This window comes from Cucurbita pepo, chromosome LG07, assembly GCF_002806865.2.
Source record: "Cucurbita pepo subsp. pepo cultivar mu-cu-16 chromosome LG07, ASM280686v2, whole genome shotgun sequence".
Taxonomy (NCBI): domain Eukaryota; kingdom Viridiplantae; phylum Streptophyta; class Magnoliopsida; order Cucurbitales; family Cucurbitaceae; genus Cucurbita; species Cucurbita pepo.
Window position 1 is genome coordinate 7,620,259 of NC_036644.1, and position 10,598 is coordinate 7,630,856.

At 39.9% G+C, this 10,598-nt stretch overlaps 1 protein-coding gene across 2 annotated transcripts; it reads left to right on the plus strand.

Annotated features, from left to right (window-relative positions):
• The first annotated feature begins 3,372 nt into the window (after window positions 1-3,372).
• LOC111798390 lies at window positions 3,373-9,261 on the plus strand. 2 transcript variants are annotated; one of them, XM_023681495.1, is made up of 10 exons: window positions 3,373-3,669; window positions 4,203-6,527; window positions 6,628-6,729; window positions 6,856-7,008; window positions 7,109-7,272; window positions 7,385-7,532; window positions 7,659-7,781; window positions 7,875-7,962; window positions 8,431-8,875; window positions 8,964-9,261. In XM_023681495.1, the coding sequence occupies exons 2-9, from the start codon at window positions 4,203-4,205 to the stop codon at window positions 8,595-8,597; spliced, it is 3,270 nt and encodes a 1,089-aa protein (XP_023537263.1). In that variant the 5' UTR covers window positions 3,373-3,669; the 3' UTR covers window positions 8,598-8,875; window positions 8,964-9,261. The 2 variants fall into 2 exon arrangements, with proteins under 2 accessions (XP_023537263.1, XP_023537262.1); XM_023681494.1 differs by having other exon boundaries at window positions 3,374-3,669; window positions 4,192-6,527.
• The last annotated feature ends 1,337 nt before the right edge of the window (window positions 9,262-10,598 follow it).

The window sequence follows — 10,598 nt, forward strand, 5'->3', positions numbered from 1 at the left end:
GATGAATTGATGTTTAAACCCTGGCTTGAATTGGGATTGCCCTCCTTGAGAAATTGATAGTAATAGCACACGAACGAGAAGAAAACAACAGCCTAGTAACGTAGAATTGAAGAGGATTGTCCAATTAAAGCGATGAAACATTGGCAGATTATGAACTGAAACATGAAACAAAGCCTACCTTGTTGTGCATAAGAATGGCACATCCAGGCTTCAACTGGTCTCCGGACCAACAGACGACGACACAATCGCATGATTCTCATCGATCAGCTCCTCCAGATTCCCGACACTCATCGGCGAGCCACGAAGGTCTTCGACCTTAGATCTATCTTCTTCATTCTTCTCTTCCTCCATGAGCAAATAGTCCTTGACTCGCTTGAGCTTCAGAAGCCTGAGCTTGCACTTGGTGTGAGGGGTGACCGTCGGGATACGGGCGGCGGCGTCGGGATCCTTCTGTTTTCTCTGCTTGCGGCCGACGCGCGACGGAGGCGCCGCTGGCTCAAATTTCTTGTCCTTCTTGTTGGGGTCCTCGTGCTTCCAGTCACCGGGAAGATCCCTTGCCGGTTGGTTCCGCCGGGAGTGCCCTGACCCATTTTTGGTTAAGAGAGGGAGAAAAGATGTGTTTATTCAAGTCAAAATAAGGCATAAATAGTTCGAGAGAATGGGGACGACACGAGTATCGAAAACAAGTTCGAAGAGATCTGGATAGACTTGGACCATAACCTTAAAAGTCGGAGTTTCAAAGTGTATTTAAACCAAAATGAGGCATAAACAAAGTTCGAGAGAATGAAGGCGACACGAATATCAAAAACAAGCTCGAAGAGACCTGGATAGGCTCTGGCCATAACCTTAAAAGTCGGAGTTTCAGAGTGTTTATTCAAGCCAAAATGATGGATAAACAAAGTTCGAGAGAAGGAAGACGACACGAGTATCGAAAACAAGCTCGAAGAGAGCTACACAGACTCATGTCATAACCTTAAAAGTTAGAGTTTGATAATAGGGACAACACGAGTATCAAAGACAAGCTCGAAGAGAGCTAGATAGACTCGGACCACAACCTTAGAGGTCGGAATTTTGATATGAATTTCGACATACGACTTTATAGTTACGTCTAGTTATGCGAGAGATAAGTTTTAATTTAAAGCATTTAAATTAATATTTAATATATTAAATATTAAAATAGAAAAATGTATTTAATTTTAAACTTTTAAAAATATATATTTAGTTGAGATTCAAATTATTTAAATTAATATTTAATATATAAATATTAAAAGATAAAAATATATTTAATTTTAAATTTTTGAATCAAATTAATTAAAGATAATATCGGTTAAAATTTAATATGATTTAAACACGATTTATAAATAGAACTCTTGTGTCGAGAAAAAAAAACATTTCACTTAGAAATTCAGAAATTTGCTCGTAGAATTTAAAGACCTATGATGACGACCTCCATATTTATTCATTGTAAGTTTGTTTAACCTTTAATTTTATTTCGATCTTGATAAAATGTAATCGATTTCATTGCTTTCACTACATGAATGAATCGTTCATTTTTTTTTTTTCTTTCTATCGGGTTAGTTGTATTAGTTTATTGTATTAAAGCGTTAAAAACACGAACATTCAACAAATTTCATGTTGGCCCCTAAGTATGTTTTTCATCTCATCTCACGAACGCTTCTATTTTTTTTTTCATGTCATTCTGCAATAGGATCGTTGACAGTATTAACAATTTTTGTGTTAGCGTTAGGAATAACAGATCTTTCCAATATCTCTATATCCATCATCTCATACCAACGAAGATATTGTTTCTTACATACTCGTGATCTTTCTTTTTCATTGCTAATGTCGGACTTCGATCAGACTCTCAATAGTTAGATCTAAAAGTAACGACTATATTCCTTTTAAATTAATATTTGAACGAGATTTTTTTGTAGGTAAAAGTAATTTCATTAATTACTATAACCCTCTTATTTACTAGGCTCTCCTCCTATTTACTAGATTAAAAGAAAACGAGGTATAGTCGGCAAAAAAAGATACGGGAATGATACTCGTCAATATACTTTTAAATGCCTAAATTTAGATCTCATACTTAATCTTAAAATTATTTTATAATTTATATTAACTTTATTTTTATATATATAGTTTTTCAAAATTAAATTTGTTTACGTATGTCCTCAAATGACCTACTCATCCAAACCCCCTCGATTCCCCAACTCAAACCGTAAAAGTTGAGTCGAGTCACTTTTTTTCTTCTCAATTTGGGTTGAGTTAGACTTCCAACGAACAAAAAATTTGGCTCAGTTTGTGAACTGTAATGTTATGGGTTGGTTCAACCCTGACCTAATAGATAGAAATTTGAATATTTAACCTCGAGAAAACTAGGTATCTTTAATTTGTGGATTACGAGATCTTTTTTGATTGAGTTGTTCGAGTCATTTATTCAAACTTTTAAATAAAATATTTATATATTAAAAAATAGTTAAAAATTATATTAACATAATATATGCATATATAATAATTTTTAAAATTAACCATGGTTTAGTTTTAGGGGAGCCTATGAGCCAATATAATTCCTATCGTTTTCATTTATTTGAGCTCAACTCAGCTCAAATAAGTTCACAACCCAGTATGAATTGGGTTGTGTTGATCGAATTTTTTGGGTCATTAGGATTTTTAAACACCTATAATGTGATGTCCCACATTGGTTGGGAGGAGAACAAACCGTGTGAAAACCTTCCCCTAGCATGCACGTTTTAAACCCCCCGAAAGGGAAAGCCCAAAGAAGACAATATCTGCTAGCGGTAGATCTGGGTCGTTGCAAATGGCATCAGAGCCGGACACCGGACGATGTGTCAGCCTTCTCGTTGTTCCCTGAAGAGGGTAGACACGGCGGTGTGCCAGTAAGAACGTTGGGCCCCAAAGGGGGTGGATTTGGGGGCGGTCTCACATCTATTGGAGAAAGGAAAGAGTGCCAGCAAGGACGCTGGACCCCAAAGGGGAGTGGATTGTGATGTCCCACAACCAAACAAACCACCATTTATAAGGGTGGGGAAGTCTTCCTCATCAAATGCGTTTTAAAGCCTCGAGTGAAAAGTCCAAAGAGAACAATATCTGTTAGTGGTGGATCTGGACCGTTACATCTAATCTTTGAGTAATGCTCGTTTTGGCATCGGAGATATAACCCGGGACATGGGAAAAGTGAGAAAACTATAGAGAAGTAGAGAGATAGATGAGCAAAGATGAAAGGGAGAGAGTTGTAAATGAAGAGGGCAAATATTGGAAGTCCTGAAATGGTGGGTAATGGGTAATGGGTAATGGGTAATGGGTAATGGGTAATTGTGTTGGCAATGGCAATAAGCCAAATTGAAGCCAAAAAGTGGTAAATAATGGCAATGGCAATGGCATATCCTTGGAGGAGATAAATAAGATGCTGATACGAATGCAAAAACCAGGTGGTGCCACGTGGGACGCTACCTGGCAAACAGGGATCGCATCTTCGCTTCGAACAACCATCCTCCTCTGAATCAGAGAAAGGGGGGGAAAACAGCGTCTATGGCGGTCGTCTTTTCCAATCCATTCCAATAATCTTCTTAGTTTCATCGTTATTTCGTACTCCTTTTGTCTGGGGATGGTCACTCTCTACCTCGGACTCCCCAAATTCAGTACCCTGTAAGTTTTTTTTGTTCCTTTCCAAAGGAGGAGGATGATTATGCATCATTTTAGTTGTGAACGAATACTGTTTAGCCTCGAATTCCCATATGGGGTTGTTAGTTTTTCATTGCCCTAGTGCTGTTTGATTCGTTCTTCGACACCCATAATCCCCGCTTCTTTGTTACTTCGAGGATTTTAATGATCTCTTGATCTGTTTTTAGGATTTCTCCATTGTTTTTGGTTTCTGGGGTTCCTTGTAGGCGTTGTTTTTTAATGATTCTGGTCTTGTTTTGGTTGATTTGTTGCGATTTTTGTTTTTGAAGAAACCCTTTTAGAATGATTTTGTCGGGATTTTTTTTTTGATTCCTGATGATTTATCAAATGGGTATTGAGAAACTGAAGAATTTGGCTCGTTGATGAGTTGATTTCTGGGTTGATTACGAATTTTTGGTTTGTGCTATTGTTGTGGTGTGTGATTTGAGTATATACATGTTTGGGCAAGAGTAAGAATTGTATCGATTAGTGACATTCGAATATCAGGCTGTAAACAGATGGATAGCCCGACGACGACGCAAAGCTCAGCTCCTAATTCGTCACCAGTCTCGAATCCTGGTTCGAATGATGAAACCCCACGTGTTAAATTCCTGTGTAGTTTCTTGGGGAATATAATGCCTCGACCCCAAGATAGTAAGCTTCGGTATGTTGGGGGCGAGACGAGGATTGTGAGCGTTCCGAGGGATACGACATATGAGGAGTTGATGATTAAGATGAAGGAACTTTATGAAGGGGCTGCTGTGTTGAAGTACCAGCAACCAGATGAGGATCTTGATGCTCTTGTGTCTGTTGTGAATGATGATGATGTGATTAACATGATGGAAGAGTATGATAAGGTGGGTTCGGGAGACGGGTTCACTAGGCTCAGGATATTCTTGTTTTCGCATCCTGATCAAGATGGTTCTTTGTCGTTTGTCGATGGCGATGAGAGGAATACCGAGAGACGATATGTGGATGCCCTTAATAATTCAAATGACATTAATGATTTTGTTAGACAGCAGCAGCCAGATTCCCCTGTAATCAATGGCATAGACGATGTGCACGGGTCAGAACATTTTTTGAATCCGTTGAATATCGAAGGTAGTCTTCACTCCCAGAGGAGTTGCGAGCCGTTGTCACAATATCACCTGCATCAGCTCACAATTCCTCATGTTGGATCTGGGCAGCAACAACAATCTGTAACTCAAAGGTATGGTGAAATGGAAGCTCCATGGAGTCCTGCTTTACTTTCACCCAGGCATCACGGTCCGTTTGATTCAAGACCAGTCAGCGAATATCCATCTTCTCCATCCGCACGGTACCGTATGCCATTCCCGGAGTTCCCAGATAAATATTTGGAAAGAATGCCTGAAGACTATGCGAGGCAGCAAATGACTCACCAACACATGTATGAACATCAACCGCTATATAACGAGAATGTTGTCTGGATGCCAAATGGAACAATTACTGAAAAGTCAGGTTTTCCGGGTAATATATTACACGGACATGGTGTTCCTGATGCGAATAGTTCTTGTGAAAAGTGCCGAGCCAATTTCCATCGGTATCAAACACCCGTGGAGCAAGCTACGATGTTAAATGGACTTCCTCCTGAATACCCTCAGAATAGGGAGGCCCTGATGCAAAAAGCCGACATGAAGTTTCGTCATGGTAATTTCCCAAATGAGCAAAATATTAACGATCATCGACCTGCTTATAATGACACACCTCCCCACGAGAGAGGATGGATTATGCAGCATCAGATGAGTGTTCGGGGGGGTGACACGAGAGCACATGTTTCTGGAGTGGGACGATTGAATGATCACTACATTGTGGATGGTTCTGGTTCAAATTTTCCTCCTACACAAAGTAATGTAACTGATGGCTACCATGCTTCCCCGAATTTTCATGATGAGGTGTTTCGTGACCCAGTTTTGCCTAGCGGACCGCATATGTGTGTTCCTCCTGCTGAAGATCGTGGCGTTGGCTATATGAATATGTCGTATGGATATGGAGGAGATCTTCCGATGGCACACAGGCAAATCCCGCCTGGAAATGCCTTGTGGCGAAATGTTCAGAATCCATTGCATATTTCTCCCCCTTATGATGGATCCGTTTCCCTTCAGCACGGGAATGCTACTGTAAATCCGGGATATATCAGAGGTATGCAGGAGGGTAGTCCACGGATTCATATCGGCATGGACCACCAAAATCCTTGGAATGAATCCTCACAAAAAATGTTGGGTATCGACGGAGCAACTGGTTCAGAGCATTTACCTCCGCATGTTTCGAAGACTAACTCCACTATTATGGAACATATCCTACCACATCTAGATAAGGTAAACCTGGTCGACTCGTCTGCGCAGTGGTCGGATTCTTCTTCAGGATTTGTTCATGAAAAAGTTGTTGCACCGTTTCATTCTAGCCAAAATCCACAACCGAGTGCGGTTAGTGTGGTTAATGAAGCTATGATGATGGAAAGAAAAATTGTGCCTGTAGAAGGAGACAGACACGTCGTAACCGATATGGGGAAAGTTGACATCGCCGATGTACACACTGTTTCTCATCAAGAGCAGAAAAACACTGATGATACATATTCCAAGGTCGCACCCCCTGAACTGTTAAATTCAAATTGCATGAACGATGCAGTAGAGAACGGTGATAGCTTGGAACCGGCCGAGGAGACTCTAGAAGAGCCAAAACTTTCTGTCGACCGTCTGAGATTTTTACCCGAGTTGATTGCATCTGTGAAGCGAGCAGCATTGGAAGTATCTGAAGGGGCAATGATTGAAGAAACAGCTTCAGGGAGACCTGATTCAATCGACAAAAAAGAGGCTGCAAACGAGGTAGACTCCTTGATTAGGACTAAGCAATTAAGCAATTTTCTCTCGTTCGACGATATTTTTTCGTGTTGTTTATGTTTTTGTTGTTTTATTTGGCATACAGAATGCGCACGAGAAACCCGAGTTGGAAACTGAGAATGACAATCAAAGCTCTGGAATTGAGCCAACAAAGGCAGAAGCAGAAGCAATATCAAGAGGATTACAAGTAATGATGCTCATCTTCTTTCACCTCGTACTTATGGTCGATTTCCTGGAACGCTCTTGGCTATTCCTTGCGTTCATTACGACTTTTCTTATGCGTTGATTCTTTTTCCTTGTGTTTGTTGTTCAGACGATTAAAAACGATGATCTGGAGGAGATTCGTGAACTCGGGTCGGGAACCTATGGTGCTGTTTATCATGGGAAATGGAGAGGTTCGGATGTCGCAATAAAGAGGATCAAAGCTAGCTGTTTTTCTGGTCGGCCCTCGGAAAGGGAACGTCTGGTAGAATCTTGAACTTATTGCTCTTCCTTCCACTAGCCATTTATGGTTCCATTGAATGAATGACTCAGTGATTTTGATTTTTACTTTTTTCCCGTAACAGATAGCGGATTTTTGGAAGGAAGCTTTGATGTTAAGTTCTTTACACCATCCAAACGTTGTCGCCTTTTACGGTATCGTTCGTGATGGACCTGATGGGTCCTTAGCAACAGTAACAGAATTCATGGTGAATGGATCGTTGAAACAATTTTTGCACAAGAAGGACAGGTAATTTACTTCCTTAAAGATCATTTGCTCTTTTATTGAAGGTATTTAATGTTCAAACCGTTTCGATAGTTAATCCTACATGTGATATGACATAAATACGACCTTTTTGTAGGACCATCGATCGTCGTAAACGACTCATTATAGCGATGGATGCTGCATTTGGGATGGAGTATTTGCACGGGAAGAACATCGTACATTTCGATTTGAAATGTGAAAACCTTTTAGTGAATATGAGAGACCCTCATAGGCCTGTTTGCAAGGTATACTGAGCTAACTTTGTGAATAATATTACCTGTTCTGTGGGTGAGGGCTGAAGTCGGGGTGAATTTTGTGTCTCGGGAAGGACCCGGATACCGAATTAACATACTTTGTGCACGGTGTTTTAGATTGGTGATTTGGGATTGTCAAAGGTGAGACAACACACGTTAGTATCGGGAGGGGTTCGCGGAACTTTGCCATGGATGGCACCGGAGCTTCTTAGCGGGAAAAGTAATATGGTCACAGAGAAGGTACGATCATCCTTTTCTTAAGCTTTCGATTTTGTTTTAGTACATTTTTAAAGCTTTATCTGTATACTGAACAACCTTTTTATCTGAATAAAGATTGATGTTTACTCGTTCGGGATAGTTATGTGGGAACTGCTCACGGGAGACGAACCATATTCAGATATGCATTGTGCTTCTATAATCGGTGAGCACCGACCTATGAGTCTCTCTTATCTATATGCTATGCATTCATTTTTTTCATTTCAAGCAATTTCTCTATTCACGTATCAGAGCGAACAAAATTATTTCTATTGCTGTTTTTTGTATGCTGTTGTATTGTGGATCCCACGTCGGTTGGAGAGGAGAACAAAACATTCTTTATAAGGGTGTGGAAACCTTTTCCTAGCAAACGCGTTTTAAAAAACCTTGAGAGGAAGCCCGAAAGGGAAAGTCCAAAGAGGACAATATCTGCTAGCGGTGGGCTTGAGCTGTTACATGTATTTTCTTTCGTTCTTCTCAACTAAAGTACGAGTCAAGGCAAGACCCAAACGGGCGTAGCTATTTATCTAGAATATTGTGTGTTACGAGTCGGGGGCAAGTAAAGTATAGGTAGGGTGTAAAGTGGGCGAATGAAGCTCTTGTTGTAATGAATCTTCGTATTCGTTGTTTACAGGAGGAATCGTGCACAATTCGTTACGTCCAGAAATCCCGACATGGTGCGACCCAGAATGGAAGGCTTTAATGTCGAGCTGTTGGGACTCGGACCCAGCAACGAGGCCATCATTTTCAGAAATCTCTCAGAAGCTAAGGAACATGGCAGCTGCAATGAATGTGAAATAGTTGTAACCTTGAACACAACCCATCCACTGTTCCCATTCATAGGCTAAGCCAAGAATTGGCAAAAAGGAGACTTTTTAAATGATTGAAAGCATAATTTTTGCAACTTTTAGGCCACTTGCTGGTTCTCACAAAGTGTAAGAAGGCTATTAGATTTGAAGTCATTCTCTTGTGGAACCCTTTTCTTTAGGCTATTACCCTACAAACTAAGGTCATTGCATTGCTGGGAGCCCTACAACAAGTACAGATATGAGGAGATATCCATGATATGCAATGCGAATGTAAGCCTTAATTTTCTCGTGCTCGTACTCGTACTCGTATTGTGCATTCGAGGTTGCCTGATGTATCTTCTGTAACTCTTTGGCTCAGGATTTCACTTGGGATTTTGCCGTTCGAAGCGTACGGTATGGTACGATACATATATATATATATATATATGTTGATTCTGCTATAGTTTTCTGGGAAACCTGTTGTTTTTGTTTTTCCTTTGTTATTTTTCACTTCTGTGGTGGGAGTTTTTGTAAATAAAAGAGAGTTGGGGGATGAAATTGAAAAGATCATGTTTGGTGAAGGGAATGATACTGCTACAAGTCTACAGTGTTCTTCCATGGATCTGAGATGAAACTTAATTAAATTTATTATACATATAAGTTTTGAGTTTTGAGAAGAAGAGATGTTCATTTGGGTGAGTTTGGTTCGTTTTGTTATGTCTGTTTCTTNTGAAAAGATCATGTTTGGTGAAGGGAATGATACTGCTACAAGTCTACAGTGTTCTTCCATGGATCTGAGATGAAACTTAATTAAATTTATTATACATATAAGTTTTGAGTTTTGAGAAGAAGAGATGTTCATTTGGGTGAGTTTGGTTCGTTTTGTTATGTCTGTTTCTTGTGGTATATGCCTAATGATCGACCTCGTACGTGCAAGGTCCTTCTATCGAACTCGTAGATTGTCTTTCTGTTGTCGAGCATCAGTGAGTGCTTTCACTATTGAATTAGAGTTCGTCTGATAACATTTTCATTTTTTTTCGGGTCTCATGGTAATAGAAGAAGCCGAGGAATTTATTGGTTCGGAAGTACTTTTGATGTGTTCGAATTGGTTTGATTCAACTCGAATTAGATCTCGAACATTTTCTTCTCGACCTATTTGACTATTTGACCGTTGTTATTTAGATGTTTTTGAGATGAGAGATGTTTCCAATTCATTTCAGTTTCTTTTACATCCATATGATCTATTAAAGTCGATGGATATGTTTTAAATGAACTCGTATGAACTTATTTATCTCTATGGTTTTCATTCATTTGAACTAATCTTGACTCAAACAAGTTCATAACTTGTGAGATCTCACAATCTCACATCGATTGGAGAGAAGAACAAAACACCTTTTATAAGGGTGGATACCTCTTCGTAGCATACGCGTTTTAAAGTCTTGATGGGAAACCCTAGCAGACGCGTTTTAAAGTCTTGAGGGGAAACTCGAAAGGGAAAGTCTGAAGAGGAGAATATCTGCTAGCGGTGGACTTGGACCGTTACAAATGGTATCATAGCTAGACACCGAGCAATGTACCAGCAAGGAGGCTATTACCTGAAGGGGGTAGACACGAGGTAGTGTGCTAGTAAGGACGCTGGGCCCAAAGGGGGGTGGATTTGATGGGAGTCCCACATCGATGGGAGAAAGGAACGAGTGTCTGCGAGGACGCTAGGCTATGAAGGGGGGTGGATTGTGAGATCCCACAATCCCACATCAGTTGGGGAGGAGAACGAAACACCCTTTATAACGGTGTGGAAACCTCTCTCTAGCAGACGTGTTTTAAAGCCTCGAGGGGAAAGCCCGAAAAAGACAATATCTGCTAACGAAACACCTGATTAAACAGACTCAACAATCAAAATTTATCGACTAAATTTATAATCTAACCAGAAACACCTTAAAACTACAAAAAAAAAAAAAAAAAAAAAAAAAAAAAAAAAAAAAAAAAAAAAAAAAAAAAAAAAAAAAAAAAAAAA